The sequence below is a fragment of the Lygodium microphyllum genome, chromosome 27, assembly GCF_053477565.2.
Source record: "Lygodium microphyllum isolate KBCC chromosome 27, Lygodium_microphyllum_v1.1.10, whole genome shotgun sequence".
In the NCBI taxonomy this organism is placed as follows: Eukaryota; Viridiplantae; Streptophyta; class Polypodiopsida; order Schizaeales; family Lygodiaceae; genus Lygodium; species Lygodium microphyllum.
This window is the reverse complement of record NC_141161.1, coordinates 100,738,676-100,761,250: the sequence shown is the minus strand read 5'-3', so window position 1 is coordinate 100,761,250 and position 22,575 is coordinate 100,738,676. Positions and strand designations below refer to the sequence as shown.

General features: G+C 39.7%; 1 protein-coding gene across 2 annotated transcripts in view; it reads right to left on the bottom strand.

The window, feature by feature from the left end:
• Positions 1–18,586, bottom strand: part of MAK10 (MAK10 homolog) — a 35,267-nt gene extending 16,681 nt beyond the window's left edge. Inside the window, exon 1 of one of the 2 annotated variants that reach the window (XR_015689022.1) lies at positions 18,349–18,586. Coding sequence is in view for 1 of the 2 variants with exons in the window: in XM_087668828.1 (XP_087524954.1) it covers positions 18,349–18,436 (88 nt within the window). In the remaining variant the exon portion in view is untranslated. The remainder of the gene's footprint in view (positions 1–18,348) is intronic. The other variant, XM_087668828.1, reaches the window with a different exon arrangement.
• Between the last annotated feature and the right edge of the window lie 3,989 nt (positions 18,587–22,575).

Below are 22,575 nucleotides of genomic sequence, written 5' to 3'. Positions count from 1 at the left end.
CCAAAGAGAAAACAAAAGGTCAATGCATGGATATAGAGATAGAATATCCAAACACTGAATGAACAAAAGGGAGAGTTAGTTCGATGATACAAAGGTTCATCTATATACATTGAATACAAACACTACTACACAAACCCTAGATGCAATCTCTTTTAAAATGTTAACTTTTAGAATCCTATGGCATTGATCTAATAGACATTTACAGTTTCACTAAAGGAAAGCACCATCCTCTTTTTTTGGGGAAAATACAAGTTTCACACCTAAATTGGACAAGACACTTTCATTTCAACAACTGATAATGATAGAAAAAGCTAGTGGTTATGAGATGTTAATGCAACATCTACTTATACAATGAACAAATGATACGTGACATGTCATGGAATGTACTCTGGCTCTGGGTAAAGTATGCATTGCATTAGTAGTGCAAGACATGGGCAGACCTTGGAACCATTAATTGCTGAAGTTTAGTTAATGGCCAGAAAAGAGTGATCAAGGACATGAAATAACATTTTCAACTTTGGGCAGCCCAATCAAAATTTGATGCCTAAGGAGGTCATTTCAAAGTTAGGGCAGCCCACTTAGAGTATCTAATGTTGGCTGATCATAAAAGCATCAAGAAAATTCAGCATGGGTTTTGGAAATTTGCATGCATAATTAAGATAAAGACTGCAAGGGGTGCTATGGTTTGGAGCCAATAGATGTCATCTTTTAAAGTGGGAGCATTCAAGCTCCATTGCTTGTGGGGTATTTGTTTGCTGATTTACAGCTTAGTTTACTGTACTTGCTATTTAGATGTTACTACTTCCCTTTAGCACATCTAAGGCAGGTTTCAAAACATTCAATCCTAGATCAAACACTTTAAAGAATATAGCTTTAAAAAACCCAAGGCATTGATCCAGTACAGCAATTGTTTTCTAAAAGAAAGGAGCACTTTGTCAAGTAAATAAAACATTTCACTCAGCACTTAGATCAGATAAGACACATTTCAGCATTTTGCAATAAAATCGTAGCAGGCCATGTATTTAAGCACACCCTTCTAAGTATATTCACAAAAATAATTGAAATGCACCCATAACTAGAATCCCCCCAACCCAATCTTCTTTTTCTTTTCCTTTTTCTGGTTGGTAAGGAGGGGGGGGTGTTGAGCCATTAGTATAAGGTTTTGCACTCGAACATAATTACAGTGCATTACCACTAATTTAGTCTGCTTAAAACAGCCCCAAAAGCAATTAATACTAAATTACCAAAAATAAGTGCCTTTTATTTTCAACAGTAGGACAAATCTGCCACCACTCCTTTATAAATAGGAATCTTCTGTTTGTGCATCCATCTTCCCAGCCAAATCTTCAGCTCTCTAATCGCCCACTGCTGCCCACACCCCTTTTGGAGGACATGGTCAATTCATTGACTGCTGCTATTTAGGAAATAGCTCCAAAAAACCACTACTGCAGAAAATAGCTCGAAAAACCCGTGTTAAAAATTCCTACAAAATCATAGTACAAAGAACTGGGCGCACAAGACAAGGAACCAAGCACACGAGACATATGGGTGTTGGGAACAGCTATTGGGCTTCCCCAATTTGTGCTTGTTGCAGCTTCACATGTGTTTGTGCTGTGGATATGTGCAAATCTTTGTATTCTGAGAAGGATACACAATGGAGGAGCTATCCAAAGAGAGAGCTTCTCTGTTCTGTGAGCACAATTATATTGTCAATAGAAGATGACTTCCTAAGAATAGACACACATGGACAGCTTTTGCTAAAAATAGAGATGTGCTCACTTTGCATACACTAAAGGGTTATTCACACTCAGCAACCATTAAAAGATAACGTCAAATACCAAGCCATTAGAAGATCATACTAATTCTAGTATAATATTCTAAGATAATGAGACCTAAATATGTTTAAAAAACCTGGCAACTCTGCCCCTGTTAGAATGCAATATTGTGAAAGCCAATGCATGTGCTGAGTGAGGTAAATGAATGCAGAAAGAAGATAGAGAATGAGAGAGAGACAACTTAAAAATGAGAATGCTGAAGACTGAAAATCTGGATCAGATACATACAATAGGGCCGGTGTGTCAATATACACTCAGCCAGAACCTCATTCTCTCTCCTGGCAGCTCAAAACACAATGATCAAACTACACTGGCAGCAGGCTGCATAAATAGGCAGCAAAGGTCACAAAAAAGGTAGCAGGTTGGCCAAATTTGCTGGCTGACTACAGATTATGACATGACAGGCTGGCCAACTGTGCAACCGTTGTCCAACTAGTCCCCTGTCCACTGCCAATACCTGCCCGTCGTCCTACTGCCCATCATGCTGCGTGCTGCCTTGCAATCTTAGATCTAGGACATGGCATAAGGCTCAAGGTTCTGGAATGCTAATGCGGAATAGCCTGTGGAAGAGCTTTGGTTAGGAGATCTGCCAAGTTATCCTCTCATCTTACAGTACTCCATTTGATTGTGCCATCCAAGATCTTCTCCAAAATGTAATGGCACCGGATCTAATGTGCTTCATACATGCATGAAACACTAAGTTCCTTGCAACGGCTATGCAACTCCAATTGTCACATACAAGAGGAATTGCCCGGCTCTGAGGATAGCCAAGCTCTCTCAAGAGTCAACAATCTTTGTAGGCCATCTCATGGTCTATGCGATGATGCCTTGTCATCCATCATCCTGGCTCCCTAGGCATTTAAACTAGCATTAAATGCAGTTCTTGCCCCTAGTGTCTAGACACTAAGTGACGCTAGGATTAGGGTTTCCTATGATGATTAAGCCGTTAGGGATTCTTTATATTATGAAAAGACACTGTACATGTCATTAGCATATAAGTGTGGCATTTTCATTGTAATCGCCTTGAGCGTTGTATTCTCTTTCAGTCATTAATACATAGCCTCTCATTTTGTGATTGAGGTATTATGCATCGATTATTTCATCCATTATCTTTTTTTCTCTATCAATTAATCGCACAATTACTTCACACTTGGGTCAACAATGATACCGGAGCCACTTACCCCCATCGCCATCACTCACGACTACCTTCCACACAACCATTGCCATTGAGTGCCGCACTTTAGCCAGCCGTGACGCCATCGTGCCAGCTTTTGTTGTCCCAACTAGTGGCCGTCAATAGTTGCATATCATCGCGTTGCCATTCTCACAATCATTTAGTCACTATCCTATGTACGAGCAGCAAACAATACTACTATAGCAAGCACAAGTGTATTGCTTCCACCCTTGCTCCGAACCACTGCGTCAGTGCCAATACTTGTTGGTTGTCTACTCGTATGTTTACTAGTCAACATATCTCCAAGCTTGTAGCCACGGATTGTACTTGAAGCGCTACCCTATAGTCTCTCCAACCTCCCACTTTATCGTGGCCTATTGCGATTAAGGCAACTTTGTTTGTCCTGCAACAAAAGAGAGAGAAGCTAGTCGAAACTATAGGTAAGTTGGTTGCCCATGGTTACCAACCACAAAGTGGTAGCAAGCCTTGATATAACTTTGGTAGGCCATTAAGAGTGATGGAAACAAGTTGATTATTTAGGCCACTTCATCAATATTTAATAACTGCTCAATAAGATCTTTGATGCTTGTAAGTTAAGCATCCATATTATCTCCTTCCATGTGAATGTATTCCAATTGCTTACGTAGATAAGCAACACGTGCTTCATCGCATATTTGACACAATGATGCAAGCTTATTCCATGATCATTGGTTGTCTTGCATATGTGGAATGATACCTCTCTTCATGGATAAAGCAATTAGGGCATGCGCTTCTGTGTCACAACCATCCCATCAAATCTGCTCTTAAGTGGGAAGCAATGTCAAAGAGGATGATGATTCGGCATTATGAGAGCCATCTCTCAATGTGGAGGCAAGAGGTGGTGCCGATTTTGGAGAAGCCGAGCGCTTTGCTCGATGCCATTGACAATATGCCATAAATTCTTCACGAATCACGACAAGAACATGTCGCATCATTTAAGCCCACATTGGGTAATTTGTGTCATCAAGCTTATTGTCAACATCAAGCATACCCAACAAATCATCATTATTGCTAGCCGTGAGTGGAAATCAGTGATAAAATAATTATTTCCAAGTGAAGAGAGAATATAAGGCTCAAATAATAATAAAGCACTAATAGAAGAGAAGCTGGCTGCTTTAATGAAGTCAAATAATATGAAGAATAATAAGTTTCTCTTGCTGTTTTCCTAGTGAGCAGAGAGAAAAATATGCTGAAAATAATATTTTTCAGAAATAAAATATTATCCGAACAATGTGGCGATCAGCAATATGTTGGAATTGGACATTAATGGCTGAGATGTGCCAAAATAAGAGAATTTATCTTAAATGTTAGGAGAAAAAAGAACCAAGAGCCAAATAATATGATTTTTGAGTATGTTGAGATCACAAAAAGTGAATTGAGGCAAAAGCCCAAAATTTCGAGTGCCTCATAGGTGAAATTGAAAAAAAGCCCCAAATTTTACCCAAAATGTGAAGAGACATTAAATAAGTCGGATAAAATTATTACCCAATTGGTGTTGAATATTGTGCCTCAAGCTGAATTGACATTTAATTTTGATGAATTTCACAAAAGCTCCAAATTTTTTGAAGAAATTTGGGTGGAATTGAGCTTGACTAGGGAAAAGCCCCAAATTTTACTGGGAATTTGAAGAGAAATTAGAATAATTTTGTGAAATTTTCACCTAGATGTTACCGAATCCCACATCTATGGATGAATTGAGTCTCAATCTTGATGAAGAACGCCAAATTCTTGAAAACCCCAAATTTAATGGTGAATTTTGGGCAAGATTCAGCCAATTTGATGAAAAGCCCTAGATATGTTGATGATTGGTAGCCTAATTTTCAATTCGATAAAGAATTTTTTAGAAATGATAAGAAGCCTCAAATTTTTATGCCGGTTGGGGTTGAATTTGAGGGTTTTAGTCGAAACCCCTGAATGTCACCCTGAGTGTGCTTGGGAAGGGCAATGTATACAAACATGGGCTTGTTAGCTGAAAATAAGAGAATGAAGTAATATAAAGAAAAAATTCAATGCATCAGCTGAAGCAAAACAGGATGCCAGGTTCAATGCATCAAATCAAGGCGGCTGTTGGTTGGCAGCAGGCACGCGGTATGTTACAGGCAGCGATGAGGATGATAGGTTGGCAAACGCAGCAGGCAGGTTGCAACACAGCGTGGCAACCTCTCGTGCAAGTTGGGGCACATTGAAGACAACCGATGCACGAGGAGTTGGCACACGAGCTGCAGGCAACACTGCTGCTGAAACCCTTCATAGGGTACAGTCAACAAACCCAAGAGATGTAATTGTAATTATTCCAAAAGGCAAGGTATGACATCACTGAATATCGAAAGCGCATTGCATCAAAGAAGAAGAAGAAGAAGGAGTCGGTCTTGCTCTCACACACGAGACCGCAAACTATACTCAATTTAAGGATTATACTTTTTTCACTTATTGTCAGTAAAATCCTTCTCAACTACGATAAATTGTATGCCAAGATAGTAATGCGAGTGGCAAATATCTGTCACATCAAAAGCATGCTGCAATTCAGCTTTCAAGGCTGAAATATGTGTCTCATGAGGTCAAGTCAACAACATGTCATCCACATAAAGAATGAGAATCAAGAGGCTATCCACATCTTTGCAAACATAAAGTATGCTCTTAGTGTGTGAATTACTAAAGCCAAGAGCAATCAAGTATCCATGTATCTTTTCATACCATGCCCTAGGTGCCTGCTTTAAACCAAAGAGGGCCTTACATAAACGGCACACTTTGCTTTCTAACCCTTTCTGAACAAAGCCAAGAGGTTGAGTGACATAAACCTCCTCATGAAGATCACCATTCAAAAAGCAACCTTCACATCCAACCGATCCACATCCCAATCATAATGAGTAGCCAAAGCAATGACACTGCAACTAGTGATCGTATGTAAAGTGGGTGCAAACAACTCATCATAGTCAATCCCATGATGTTAGGCATACCCTTTGGCAACAAGACGTGCCTTGTGGCGATCAATGCTACATTGAATCTGTATTTTAATTTGAAAATCCATAGCACGCTTACTAGCAAGCAAGTCCCATAACTCTCATGTGCCATTTTTATCAATAGAGTTTTGTTAGCAATCATGTGTCATACTTTGGCATCTCCTATCTATGAGCCTCTATCTAGGTCAGACGAGGACTTTAGGAGCTCTGACCTATCTATCAATTGTTTTGATGGAGAAGGTAGCTCATTCTAGAGCACTTAGTTTATTGCCTTTCAGTGCATTTTCTCCTCCAGTACAGACTTTGTGTGCATTTCCCAAGCAATTTATGCATTTGTCAATCTACCTTGCCTGCCGAACATTGTCCACCTTCTTCAAGATTTTTTCTTAGATTTTCTAGCATTTTTACTAGCACTAAATGCCGGTCTACCATGTTTCTGGCCCTAGGTTGCAATATGCCAGGTTTGGGATTAGTTGGCTATATATAGCATGCCCCTCCCACACTTGGCATTCATCTTCCTCCTTCCTTGACAGATGCACACTCCAACTCCATCTTTCTCAATCTTCGGTGCTACCATCATCATCAACCTAATTTGGTACCCTCGCTGATGTTGTGGGCTATGTGCAAGGACTGATCAATCCTCCTCCTGTATTCAACATTCTTTCCTCGTTTGATACAGATTTCTTTCTTCTTTTCTTGCCATCTCTCTCTATTCCTTTGTCTCTATGTTCATGTTCCTTCTTCCATTGTACACTCACAGGGTATCATCGCCTCACAGAGAGAGAGAGAGAGAGAGAGAGAGCTAATTTCTCACGGAGAAGACTACTTGAGACTGCCAAGCAGCCTTGCCACATCAACATTTTGCTGAAAACACAGCTTTCTTCTTGAAGGCGACAGCTTCTTTGTGCAGGCAACAATACTTCTCAGGCAACGAACCCTCTACATCGACTTCCTTGTAATCCTGTAGTCATTTTCTCCTATTTTAGGGCTGTCTACCACCAACACGCAAATTTCTTGTGCGTGTCTTGTAGGATTTTGAAGATGTCTTACAGCCACGTTCATGGCTTTGATGATACAAATGAGAAGCCTTCTCCACGCTCCTCCGAACAACGGCGAGATAATCGCAAAGATAATTGCACGAATAGTGAAGCACAAAGGATACCCAGCCCGATTGTTTGGAAGTCCTCTCCTCCTCGTTCTCTCCATGTCTCACAGAAGGCCCGTGTTGCTAGCCTCCATATGCCATCAATGGCACCCTCTATATAGATGCCCATACTACCTTCTTTACCCAAAGAGGACCGGCTTGATGGTTCAAACCACTCAATTTGGTCATGTAAGGTGGAGTGTATCCATGATACCTTCGATCTTTAGGAGTTTGTTACCCATCCTATTCCCCGTCCAATGAAGGATCCCACCATTGAATCATCAATGGATCGTGTGGCCTTATGGGTTCAACTCAACTCTAGAGCCCGATCTTTCCCCTTTATGAGACAAGATTCTATCCTAGAGCATATGGACAAGTTGCGGAAAGCAACAAAGTGTGGATAAAGCTTACTTATTTGTAACATCAGAAGACATTTGCCCACCAAATTACTCGAGAGAGAGGAAATTACGAATACTCCTTGTTGATGATTCTCCTTCCATGAAGGATCATATTAACAAGTTGGAGGATATGAGGGATGAGTCTACGTCCCTTGGCACAAGGATCTCTTCAAAGGATATAGCTATGATTCTTTTGACTCGGCTGCCATCTCCCCAATTTGATCTCTCCTACACCAGCATTACCGTGAAGTTCTGTAGGAGAAACTTGGCCCGCTTGTTTCGAAGCATGATGAGTGAGCCAAAGAGGGTGCTAGTGGATCCACCTCCACCAAAGCTTTTGTTGCAGGTTCGAGAGGGGGAAAGAAGAAGCAAGGGAAGTCAAAGGCTAAAAGACGAGAGTTCTTCATGCTTTGACTCCGATTCGGAGAGGCCTACCTACCCATACAATGAAAAGGGGACACATCCAGAGGAGAAATGTTGGAACAAGTACCCTCACCTTCATCCAAGAGCCAATGATGAAGCTATGGTTGCCTCATCTTCTAAGAGGCCTTGGCTGGTTGATAGTAGAGGTTCTAGTTATATGACTCCACAAGGTGATTTGTTGCACGACCTACGCCCTTCTCAGGATTCTATCACTGTTGGTGACATTGTATTGGTGCCTACTAGTGGTGTTGGCACTTTGCCTTTGTTTCCCAACCGCGCTTCTAGCTTCCTTTCACAAGCCCTATATGCATCAAAATTGGGCTTTCCACTCCTCTTAGTTTATGGCCTTACTAGGCTTGGTACCCACGTTGCCTTCACCAAGCAGACCATTTGTATTGAGGATTCTTCTACAAGGGTTGTTATCCCCATAAGTTGGTAGGAGAGCGGGCTTTACAAGCTCATTCCCCTTCTCTTATGCAAGATCCTCTGAGGTAGTTGTCTATTGCTACACCCGTTCCTATTTGTGCACCATCTGTTCCACATGTTCCTTTCCATCCCCCACCCTCTCCTCTGGTGGTTCCTCGATAAACCCCTATTCCTTTTGAAGGGAGACGATATCAGTGATGCCACTGTGGATTTCCTAGCCCCTAGTGCTTCACAAGTTGGCAAGAGAGCGAGCTTCACAAGATCATTCCCCTTCTCTTATGCAAGATCTTCCGAGGCAATTGTCTATTGCTACACCCGTTCCTGTTTGTGCACCATCTATTCCACAAGTTCCTTCCCATCCCCCACCCTATCCTCCAGTGGTTCCCCGATAAACCCCTATCCCTTTTAGAGGGAGATGATCTCAATGATGTGGCTATGGCTTTCCTAGCCCCTAGTGCTTCACAAGGGGTTTCCCTAGATCATGAGGAGCTTCTTCATTGATAGTCTACCTTGACAGACTTCATCAATTTTGGCATTCCTCTCGCCACACCAAGATCTATTTCTCCCTTAGCATTTTGCCACATCCAAGATCTAAGAGGAGGTGCTAGCAATCATGTTTCTCATGCTTTGCCATCTCCTACCTGTGAGCCTCAATCTGAATCAAACGAGGACTTTAGGAGCTTTGACTTGTCTATCACTTATTTTGACAAAGAAGGTAGCTCATTCTAGAGCACTCAGTTTATTGCCCTTCAGTGCATTTAAGGGAGATCTAGCACCATATTTTTGCTTCTTAGACGTAGCAAATTGCCATAATTTAGATAACCAAACCAAGCATACCAGAACTCAGTGTCATCCACAATGGTAGCATCAACATGTAATGCATCCTCCAATGCTCTCCACCCATAAATCAAGCTGATGAAGTTCATTGTACAAAGTACTAGTGACAATGAGGGCATCCCCATCACTACAATCATATATACTACATTGATCCATGTGGAATTTCACCACAAAACTAGCACATACAATGGCTGAAGCTGAAAGCAAGTTTTTCTTTATACTTCGCGCATACCAGACCATTTCAAGCATGATAGCCTTCCCATCCACTGCAATAATGGGAATTCTAACCAATGCCTTGAATGGCATACGAAGCATTGCTAGCCCATACAACTCCCCTTTTATACATTTGCATATGATAAAAACAAGTCACAAAAGGATGCTATGTGCTTAGAAGTGCCATTGGCAAAATACCTAGTACTGTAATTTTCAACAACTGAAAGACCATGCTCATGTGAAGGCGCAACAAACACATAAGATTGACCAATTTCCAAGCTTGCTAAATGTGCGGTTGCATCTTTTGCATTTGCTCAATTTTCAATAACACTCGGGCCCAATTGTTTCTTCTTTTCACTTGCCATCCTCTTTCTGTATTCTTCAATTACATGCCTCTTCTTTCTGTAATAATTACACCTCCTTTTCTTAGCACCATCATCCTTAGTTCCTGAAGAGTCTACAGAATAAGCTGTTTTGCCTTTTCCTTTGGAGTTAGAGGGCTGCCATAACTTCCCTTTGTTGCGATTGTTGGCTATAAATGCCTGATTATCCATACTTATATTAGAGTGATTCAGCCTTGATTCAATGCATCAAATGTGTAAGCATTAGCATCTTCTTTTGCAAGTAAACGAAGTGTAGTGGCAAAACTCTAATAAGTATCAGACAAACCAACCAAGACCGTAGATACAAGAGATGCATTAAATGATTTCATTAATATTCGCAAGCTACTCCATAACATCCTTGGCACATGTAATGTAGGCATTGCAAAATCACCCTCTATTATGTCCCCCATCTCAAGCTGCTTATGCAAGTAGGCTACACAAGCCTCATTGCACACCTGATATAGTGAGGTAAGCTTATCCCAAGCATCCTTAGCCATTGTGCACGACTAAATATGTGGGATAACCTATCTCTTGCACGAAAGTGAGATCAAAGTACGAGCTTGGGCATCACGCCCAACCCATCTCAACTAATCTGCTATGGAAAGTGCAGGAAGGCCTAGAGTTGAAGATGCACTGGTGATTGTGAATGAGCCAAAAGAAACTATAACATTCTGCTTAGCAAGGCCTAGAGGCCAAACTTCTAAACCATATACATAACTCGAAAGATGTTTGGCAACAAGTACATGTTTCATCATGTATACCAACATGGGATAGTTAGTGCCATCTAATTTGTTTAAGTCCCCAATTATGTTGAGCAAATAATTTTGCCCGATCATTTCTTGCTAAAATTTCTGATTTTTTATGTAACCAACTCTTGTTCCAAGTACAAATGCAATTATAACACAAAAATAAAGCAAGGAAAATACCAAAAACTCACAATTTTTAAAAAATTTGATGGCATCAAAGAATTTTCAATCAAAACGGCTCTAATGTGTGCAAATATCAATGTAGAAGGTATAATGGGCCTTAATATCAATGAATTTGGAAAATTTTCACAAAAGCCCCAAACTTAATTGGTGAAATTTGGTAAAATTAGAGCTCGAATGTGAAAAGCCCCAAATTTTGGCGCAAGATTGAGCAATTTTTTAGCACCAAGTACAACACCCCCAAAACTTTTCTAAAGCTAAAGCCCCAAAATTCGGAAAGAAATTTGGAAATTTTATGGATTTTGTGCAAAATCCCCAATTTTTGTGCTTATTGGAGACATTGCTTGCGGATAGGAGCTATCTGTTGGGTTAATGTTGATTGAGACCAAAGGCATCTGAATATTTTAATTAAAATAATGTCGGGCAGAAACGTGACCACGTGAGGAATAAATTGCATTTGACAGCATGACAAGACAGATCGACGTGGAGTGAACAGCTCGCAAGCTGTCGGCTGTAGTACAAGGATTGTGGCTAGAAATGACATGTAGTTGCACGGAAAACTATAGGCGGTAGGTGTGAGGAGTCAAGTGGAATGTTGCATAGGGCTGTCAGAAGCTGGTGCAGGCTGTCAAGATAGAAAACAGCAATCTGACAAGTCTGCATGAAGAAAAAACAATATTGTCTAGACAGAGTCGAACAAGGGGTAGACTAATGGGACAGGACATGATGAGGAGCAAGCTGCATGATAAGACAATTGAGTGAACTATTGAGACCTTGTCGGATAGAAGGCCACGAAGACCATGTGCAGGTTATCAAAGAAGATGCCTAGCAAGCAAGTAAAAGAGAGTAACCGAGCTCGAGGCTCAACGGCAGCTATGGCAACACGCAAGCAAAGTGGTGGCTGAGAGGTTGGTTATGATACCACTATTAGGTTATGGTTCAGCAACATGCACACACTCACACACACTCACAATGAACAAGTGAACAATGAGAGGTGAGTGTTGGAAGGTCACATCCACTATGTGAGAAAGAATGAAAGTACAGTCCCTAAGGTACTAAGTACCACACCCACTGACAGGTATTCACACGAGGAAAAAACCCTTCTCCAAGTAGGAGGTAAAAAGTGTCTGTGAGATAAGGGAGCGTTCACACCAAATCATAGAAGGAACACAATAAGTATAACAAGGGGCTGCCCTTGTTTTTGTGCAAGTTATCTACGCCGAATAGTCCTCTGTCTTGTAGTATACCACATCAATGGTCTCATCCAAGATCTTCTCCCAAAAGAAATGGTACTATAAGGCTGAAAACAAACATCCACCAATATGAACAAACTAAAAGACTCACTAAAAGTGTAATGCACACTCTAAAATGGGTAAAAATAGTCCAAGCTCCAATGTCTCCGTTCGATGCTACGAAACTCACGACCAAGAGATAACAAATTGACATAGTGCAAGCTAACAATTTTACCCTTGCCATGCTTCTACTTTGTTGCATGCTTTTATAAATAATGACGGGGTAGGATGTTTTGACATGAGATTATCCACAAGTGAAAACTATTTCTAACTTGGCAATGCTTGTATTTCTTAGCTTTTACAATTCTAATTGAGTGTGATTGGCTCAAATGCCTTTTCTTAGACCTGTACAATGCACTTCCATCAACAACATGTATCTACACTAACAATCAAAATGCATTGGTAAATGCATGAAATTCAGTATTTCATGCACAAACAAAGCACGTTGAGATGTATTATCACTATGTCAAAGAGAAACTCCATGCAAGGGGGGATGGATTTGGTCTATGTGCCTATACATGACAACATAGCAAACATACTCACCAAAGCTCTATCCAAAGAAAAGTTTGAAGCTTTTCACAAAGTTTTAGGCTTACTAAAACCAACATTCTTTCTTGGCAAGGAGGATAGCTAGAGTAGAGAATAGAGACAAAGTAGGACACCTCTATGGAACTCTCTCTTGAACAAAGAAAGGCCAATCGAGCTTGAGTGATAATACATGAGAGTCAATTGAGAATAATATGTTACATATCTACAATCCATTATTGACTTATGTCAAGTTAGTCTTTGGACAAGCTATAGTATGGTTCAAACCTCAAACATTATGATTCATACACATCACACAAAGAAAATTGAAATAAACATGTAACTAGACCATGTACAATATGGACTAAGTCGAGTTACAACATGATTCTCATTCCAAAACAAACTGACAAAATGTCAAAATCCAGAATGAATCATAATATATGATAAATAACTCATAAATGAGACTAAAGTCGTATAACAATTAGCTCTCAAGACAAGAATATATACTAGATTAACAAAGTATAATAACTAAACAAAATCCCAAAAAAGTAAGTCTATCATCCAAAATTTTCACTCCTCATGAGTAATTATTTATCATCATGTTTAACATTGCCTAGCAATTTTTGTCAAAAAACCATGTTTTTGAGTCTCCCCTCAATCGAAAGGGGAAAAAAAAACTCATGTTTTTTACTATCAAAAACGTTTCTTACTTTAAGAAGCATTTGTTAAGTTTCAAACTCCAAGAAACACATTTCTTTGCTACTATGCACGCATATATATGCATACACTTAGATACAAATACATACTAGTGAGCAATCTTCTTAATGCAATTACGCCAAGGCATTGGCTATGAATGCAATTACGCAATGGATACATAAGATGACTAGGCAACTATAAAGACCCTATCTTTTAAGAAGTCACATCATGGTGTTGAAACAAGAGAAAATAGTCGAAAAATGACAAATCTTTTGACTAGAATTACCTCGTAAGAGTAAGTTTAGAGACTCCCTTTGCCACTTTTTGCTAGAGATATATAAGGTTTGGCCAAATTAGTAGAAAGTCAAATGTTACATTGAACCACACATGGCAAGGTTATAATTCACCAACTCAAAGTAGTCAAGTATATTCACACAATTGCTCCAAGCTCAACCCTATCTACCATTTTATCCATATCTCAAAGAGAAGGGACAAACCTAGTTCACTGAGTTGGATGCCATTGAGAAATCCTCAAATTCTTTTTAACCATTTACTTCTTTAACTATTTATTTATTTATTTATCTATCTATCTACCTATTAAATTAATTATTTATATATGTATTTATGTAATTAATTAACCTAATTACAAGGGGTATTAGCATTCCATGCATTTCATGTTGTTCATCTCCTGGTTATCAACTCCATCAAGTCTGACGGTGAAACCAACCTTCCTTCCATGGATGGGCAATAAATCCCTAATTACAACTTAATTGCAGTTGCAAACAACAAATGCAAATCTGAAAATACAAATTTACCTACTGATCTTGGACAATGCAGACCCGATTGGCCCCAAAATTGGCGCCCCTTTTGTATTTTCTTAGCTTAATTGAAGAAGAAGTTGATTTACGATGGGATTCTCCCAATCCCCTTCACAATCCAAACTCCCCTTGCTGTCCAAAGTGACCAGCAAGTCTTCAATCTATTTTACCCCTTGATTCAGCCACTTAATTAGCCTTCACCCACTTCATAGACGATGGAAATGCCCCAAATTCAATGGCTAGCTAGTCCTCCACCTGAATTTAGGTGAAATTCACCTTCAACCTTGAAAATTCCAAGTCTTGGAGCTTCTATTTTTTGGCACACTTCCCGAGACTGCTGCTAAACCTTAATTTATGTTGTAAATTAGGGTTTACAATGGAGAAATTTGCACTTTCTCAACCTCCAAGGGTCCAAATGTTGAGATCTTTGGAGCAAGGATGTGAAATGGCTGGGAGATGAGAAAGCTGTAGAGAGAGAAAATTCAGAGTTTTGTCGCGAAGAATGACTGATAATCAGTAAAATGCAACTGATGCCCTACCACAATAGCATTAAATGCTATCGCCTAAAGCTGAGACATCCAAATCAGCTGTCACCTTGTACCTGGATGCAATCACCTAGCTGTGGAGGGTCCGGATCTGCAATCGCCTCCTCAAAACTCACTAGTGGCTGGCTGCAATGGCTGAAGATAAGCTAGCCATGGCTGCTCACAACTCTCCCACATTTGCTATAGCAAGAATGATCTCGTTTTTCCTCTTCTTCAACCTTTTACCAGCCTGTATGGGCAAGTTTGCCAAGTGGCAACCTTACCAAATGGTTTTTCCGACATTATCCATCATTAAATATTAATTTTCAGCCTTTAATTACTAAAAATTAATCTAATAATTATTTCAGTGCCAAGAAAAATAATCTGATTGGCCAATAATTAAATTGGTTAGGCATCTTCTACTCCCGAATCTCTCTATGCCATCTTTGACCATTAAATCGATGTTAGGTACAATTAAACGTCACATCTCTAATGTCACCAACTGATACTTGTGGCCAAATGAATGACCTAGGCCAACAACTAACACCAAATACCACTAAGTACCTGTGCAACATAACTTATAGCAACTTTTGCCTTTGACATCCCGTGATTTTCTCAGATCTCGAGCTCGTAAATTTACTCTAACCCCAGTTGCACCTCACATGTGCAACATTTACTTAATCATGTGATTTAAAATTAATACACATGTTAAGTGAGATTTCAATAATACATGTCCTAATGACAAACGGACACATTGAAGCTCTAACAATTAATGCATTTCGTTATCAACCTGTCAGTTTATTTTCTATGTGTTTACACCAATTGCAATGATCCCAATTCACACACCCTTCAATTTGTTCTTATTTTAGATTGTGTTCACGTTGGCTAAGGCCACAGCATTTAATCGACTACTATCAGTTGGCCCATTTAAGGGTAAGTTGGCTTATTTTAGGTTGGAGCAACTATTTGAGCAGATCTCCCTATTGTTGCCCTATCATCCATCATTTCGGCCCACAGTCTCCTCTAAAGCTACTACCTATGCATCCATCTGACTGATTTGGTGGCCTCATTGGCACTCCATATCAACTCCATGTAAGGATTGATTAGTCCAACCTTCTATCCAACATTCATTTTCAAATCTATTCAATATGTTCCTTCTTCTACATTCTTTTCGATCTCTCTCTTTCTCTCTCCGTCTTCATATTCTCTTCCATTGCGCACTCTCATAAAACGCAAGATTACCAACATCAAAAGCCTATGTCCAATCTGAAATAGCAGTCATGTGGTAGAAAGATCACACCAAGACCAAGTAAGAACACATAAACTCAATGAATGGAGAAACAAGCCATGGAATCCATATACCAAAGCACGAGAAGATGAGTATCAAGTGCATCATGTCTGACCACTAGAGTGCCTTTACTCTCTCTCTCTCTCTCTCTCTCTCTCTCTCTCTCTCTCTCTCTCTCTCTCTCTCTCTCTCTCTCTCTCTCCCCAAGATGCAAGCGTGCAAAATCACGATGAAGAGTGGACAGAAAGCCCATATATAGGCCAAGAATCAAGGCTCGAGACATGAGGCCAACCAGAAATGAACCATTAACTGCGCACTTAGGTGACCTTCCAAATGCCCAATCCAAGCCATGAAATGTATAAACTACCAGGAAGGTGCAAACATAGATTGGATGAGTAAGAAACATCCACGTGAAGGAGTGTGTCAAGCACACAATAGGATGTAAGTTTTTTCTCCACAACACCAATTTTTTGCCTTTCAACAATGCATTTCAAAAAACCCAAAACGCATCTAAAGTGACTTGTGTCAAAGTATCATTTCGTGCAGCCATGTTACCAAGCACCATCCTTCCTAGATGATACACCAAAAACCAACCCTTCCTAGAAAGCTAGATGATATACCAAAAACCAACAGTGCATCACATTGATTAGCACTTTCCACCCATTTCCAAAACACTTGTCTTTTGGCTAGCACTCCTTAAATTGTAGCAGTCCAAGCAGTAATAATCAAAGTTTTAAGTGACAAAACCAATCCTTGCAACAACTAAAATAAAATATGCTATGATTCACATCTATTCCAATGCTTAAAACAAATAATTTTCCTACCATAAACAAAAGCAACATTCGTTCATTCAAAAAGATTGGCTAGCAATCTCTCTTGCTCAACTTGCCAATCAAAATGATTCCAAGCAGCTGTGGATATTATAAAAACAAGCTATTGATGTTGACTATGACCTATCATCTCCAAAAAAAATCACCCTAAGGAAATATCTTCCCTCTATGAAGACATAAGAGTCAATATGTAGTCATTGTGTATGATCATAGAGACTGTCTCTACCTTAGCACGCCTCAAGTCTACGAGACTTATTGTGGTTCATGTATTGAAAGTTTGCTAGTCTCAAGTAAGTCGTAACGATCCACCCTTGGATACTTATATACACTATGCAAAATCCAATGTTCTTTGTACATTAAAAGCGTACATGCAAGTGTGAACATGTGGATATCTCTTGATGTGTGGAACTCCCACAGCAATACACAAATCTTGAGATGACGTAATTTTGGTGCTTGTATGGCACGTTTGGTAGTCTCAAGTGACAATCTATTATTGGATCCTTCCATTCACTATTTTAAATCCAATGTTCTCTATTGTCAAAAGCACATATGCAAGTGTGAATGCATGAATACATTAAATTTTGACATGTAAGATTCCCAATACAATACACACATCTTCTTATGGCATGATAACTCCGAGATCTAAGTGGTAATGGATGCATTCAACTAAGAGCATAGTTTGTAACTTGAAAAAGAAAGATAACTGATTTGGTAAGAATGCTAGTAAAGTTGTATGGAAAGAAAGAAACAATTGGAAAAAGTCAGTGGTTTTTGGCTATGTGTTGCCACATAGCCTGCATTGATACTGTGGGCATTTTTTGATGCATTGAATTAGCTTCAGCAGCTGCAATCTCCTCCTCTAGCCTCGGCCTCTTCGTCATGATCTCCCTATGATAAATATGCATCTCCATTCTACATCCTAGGCAACGTGGACTTCCTCGATCCAATCCTCTTGTAAACATCCTCAAGATATATGAGATCTTGCTAAGTAGCTTGGCAGTAGATTTTTTGCTATTTTTGTATGCTTCTAGTTACTAAATTATGAGCATTACAGACAAGATTTTGTTTACAGCCTCACATTGTAGAACAGAAGCCTCAGGGATCCAGTTAGGTGCCACAGCACCAGCTACTTTCCCATATTAACAATATTTCACAAAACAGAAAATCACAAATCCTCATGAAATTTTTCAAATTTTAAGCTTGAAAACGTTACTAGTGTTTTCTTACTATTCGCTTATGAAGATGCCACTCAGCCGGGAATCCAAATGCTTTCATGAATACGGACACATCCTACATAACCTTCAGATGATCAATTTTTTGACCTCGGAATGAAGATAGAAATAACTCCTTTTTCCCGCTGCAAGACCACCACTGATCTCAGATTTCACTAAATTCAAGTCTTGTTCTGACAGAGGTAATGCAAGCAATCCTGTGTCTTGATTGCTCAGTGCTGAATTACAGTCAAAAAGGTGTCCTACGAGGTCTCAAAATCTAAGCGGAGCTATCCCTTTCATTCAATGTATTCGAGAAATACATGAGGAAAGACGGGAAAGAAATCGAGAAATTCCAGGGAAGAAAACAAGAGAGATAAAATGCGAGTAAATGAAAAGAAAGTACCGTCGCAGACGCGAGTTATGAAGCTGGAAGCATCAATCCAGAAGGTCTGGTCGCCGGCGCGGAGCTCCTCTGCCTCGGAGGCCGCCATAGCTGCAGCTTGAGACTAGCTTGGCTTCCCTAGCACGCCCTAAGACCTTGAAACATGAAACCTCTAACAACAAATACCTCCCACTACCCTTGACTCAGTCGATTTATGACTTTTGGTAAATTTACTAAAACACCCCACAAAAGAAGGGAAATTTACAAAGATCAACAGCCTCTCTTCCTATTTTCTCACAAGGATGACTTCAGCCGCTTGTTTGCGGTGTCTCTTAGCTGCCCTCTACCACCCATCCACCAACTCGACTTTTAGAGCCTTGAATGCGCTCCCCAGTGCAACTGAGCTAACCATCCTCCCACGTAAGCATGTGGCAAACACATCTCACCAGCTCCTTCTCTATAAGGATGATCTTATTTGCATTTGGAGTGATGCTAGAGACACAAAGCACCTTCGAAAGCACTTTAAGGATGGTAAGTTGGGCACAAGCGACAAGGGGTGAAGTCAGCATGCACCATAGCAATATAAGAAGAGGGGATGCACCCTATGTACTAAGCTAGGGTGGTATCTCTTCCAAAAGCCCCTTGGCCCCCTTGTTTACTAGTGAACTCATCAATATCTAGCACAGTCTAGAACCATATGAGAATTTATTACATAATATACACTAAACTAAATAAAGACACACATGAGCTATTGAATTTACCTTCTAGGCTTCATCAGCCTCGACCTCAACCTCCTTCATTAGGTCTAAGCTAGATTTTACTTCATCGATCACTAGGGGGACCGATACCTTAGGTGCAAGTCTGGGATGTCTCATGGCATCCACCCTAGCATGAGTGGCCTCGAATTCTTCAATGCTAACAGCAGCTTGCTCAATAGTGACAACCACAAGGGCATCGATTGCACCCTCAATCTCTTCAAGCTTGGAGTACGAGATAGGAGCCGACAAGTATGGCATGGTGTCCAGAGGGAAGTCACATGCTATCATAAGCATGGAGAGTGCCTCATTCTTCCACAAACCAGACATCTTCTCCACATCGTGGAGGAAGATAAACTTTGTGAGGCCAACAAAAACTTTAACCATGTGGGACATCTTTGCATCCTCATCCTCACTCTCATCCACATCCTTGTGGACATTGTAGTGGACTTGGGACACTCTTATAGGGGTGGATCCCCTAGAGGCTCCCTCTCCATCATCACCATTGCCAGTGGCCTTTGCACATGAGTCCTTGAGGGGGGAAACCACAATGGCAAGCTCTTTGGCCATAGCTTGTTCTTCTTGTGCTCTAGTGAGTGGCTCATGCTTAGGGTCCTTGGCATCCTTCAACAACCCACCAATTTTGCCCACATTGATTGGCACAACGAGGGAATCATCTTGCTCATGTAGTAGGACAAATGTGGTAGTTTGAGAGAGGAATTACCAACCAAATGGCACAATCTTAAGTGTCTTGGCCTCTTGGCTAGTAATCTTTTTGTAAAAGGCAAGGGTCAGGTTCTTCACAAACCTAGTGAGGTGCTTTTTGAAGGAATCATCTACATTGATATACTTCAAAGGATTAATGGGAGCCCAATCCTCTTGAGATCCCTCCAATGATACCATGAACTCACGAAAGTGGGTGTTCATGTATTTGGAGGACCCTTTGAGGCTACACTCATGCCAAAGCACTATGTCATACTAAGAGATGGGAGGGTTGACAATTTGAAAGAGATCTTTATATAACCTTCGAATTATGTCTTTTCCAAGAAGGCCATGCAGTTGCTTAATTGGGAGTCCATGCTTGTGCACAATGCATGGGAAGGAATTCAAGGTAGGAATGCTTGGGTGAGAGGGAGGCAAGAAGCAAGCAATGAAAAGTGAGTATGAGAGCCCAACGAACACACACACACATATGGAGATAAGACCATTAAAAAAGTAGAAAAAATAAAATTTTAAAACACAAGAATTAAAAAACTAAAATCTAGAGAAGAGGAAGATTTATAACCAAAGCAAAACCAACGTAACGAACAAGCACAATATATCATTCTTTGTTTTCAGTTCCATTATCAAATTGTACATGGATCTCAACTCCATTCAATGCTATAAATAACATGAAAGATTTTTCTATTCTCTTTCCCACCTATAAAAAATTTAAAACTCCTATGCATACATCAAAACATAGAAGATCATAGATAAACTCAAACAAACATATCTTCCTATGTCCAACTCGAAAGCTGAGATGATTAGTATCCACACTCCCTATCACAATCAAATATGGACATTAGATAAGCTCCAATACTTGTTCACTGAGGCTTTCTCCACCAACCCATTTGGTATACAAAGTTCAATGTCAAATGTTGATCTGCCATCTTTATTGGACTCTAAAGGGATTGAGCTGCCCATTTTTTTCATCCACGATGGATAATGGAAGTGTATATACAAGAAAAACGTGCAATGAAATACCAAAATATAATGCTACTGCTACTAGGGACCCAACATGAGTATATATCACCTCTATGCACACCGTCCACCTAATCCCAAAACATAGATGTTAAACACACACCTAGTAGGCACATATGGAACCTCACTAAGCTACAACACCTCACTTGATGTTAGATATATTCTTAAGACACATTGCAATAGTTTAGACATGCATGTAACACGACCATTGCATGAGACACTTAGGCATAAATGTAACATGTGTCACCATACATACACCTACTCATAACACATAATAGGTGTGTGGTCACCTTTAGGATAAACTTCATAGTGACTTGAAGTTGTGAACATCTCTTTAGGAGGATAGAAATCCCAATATATCATTGTAACACTTTACACATTAAGGATATTCACCCACCACTTTTGCCAAGGTTCAATCCTTTTCAATACGTGTGACGACACCAACTCCATCTAAGGAATCTCCAAACCTACAACCCTTAAAAGTTACAAAGTGCATCAAGTTGAGTCTTCTAAAGCCTTGAGTTACAACCAATTGCTAAGGCAAATAGATTTAGGGAATAAGATCACATATGTTGTTATATGCTAGGCACACAACATTTAAGAGTTGCACCACCGACTCTTGTTTTCGAGACATACATTTACTTAGGAACTATGTGATGTTGGAGAGAGAATAGTGTATATGATAATTGTCTTTTGAAAATTAAAATGAAAATTGAGAATTGAAATCAATGTCTTGATAATTGAATAATCTCTATTTATTTTAAAAAGAAAAAAGCTTAAATTGAGCACAAATGCACAATTGAGTAACATTGATCACATTAAGTGCATTGTTTTGGAAAAGGAGAAAGCATGCTTGAGCACAAGCATTGCAAGGGTTTTTGGAATACTAATTGAATTTGAAAGAAGCCCCTATAACTAAGGCAAGTAGAACTAAGGAAACCCTTGACAGTAAAAGGAACCCATTGTGCAAAAGATCAAAACCAAAACCACTAAGAACGAAACTCAAAAATTTCAAAGGGACAACAAGATGAATGAGATAGATCAACTTCATCTTAGGTTGAGAAAATACTTACAAATCTTTGTTAGGCCACTTTACAAGGATAGGTAACAATGAGAAGGAAGCACAATTGAGAGACATACTTGAAGAGCATGGCATTATAAAGCTTTTAGGTTGCTACCAACAAGAGCAATAGTAAGATATCACCAATAGGAAGGACCAATGTGGCACTTTGGTTGGAAAAAGTAAGGACACATTAGATAATTTGATGGACTTAACCATAGCCACTCACTATTGTCACATTCCATGTCTACATGTTAAAAACTTATGGGATATTTGATAATGTCAAGATTTCATATTATTCTATGGGACCTAATTGCCATTGTTGATCCTAACTTTTAAGTTGTATTTATTGTTTATCAATATTTTGTTGCTAGTTCACACATTTAATTGTACCCCAAGTGGTTAAGAATTTATCTAGGACAAGTTAGTGATCATTCAAGTGACCTAGACAAGTGATAGGGGAGTTTGAGGTAGTGTGAATGACTCACGAGTAGCTTAGGTTTTCCGCAATGTTTTTCAAGTAGCTGCTCTGCAAAGTGCCTTCAAGTTGGGGAGAAAAGTGAATAGTAGAGCATGCTTTTTGGTGGATAATCACTAGAGAAAATAGGGCATGAATACAAGGGAAAATATGTGTGTGATAGATTGATGCAAGTGGAAGGATTGATATGAGAGCCTCTTGACTGCAATGGGCTG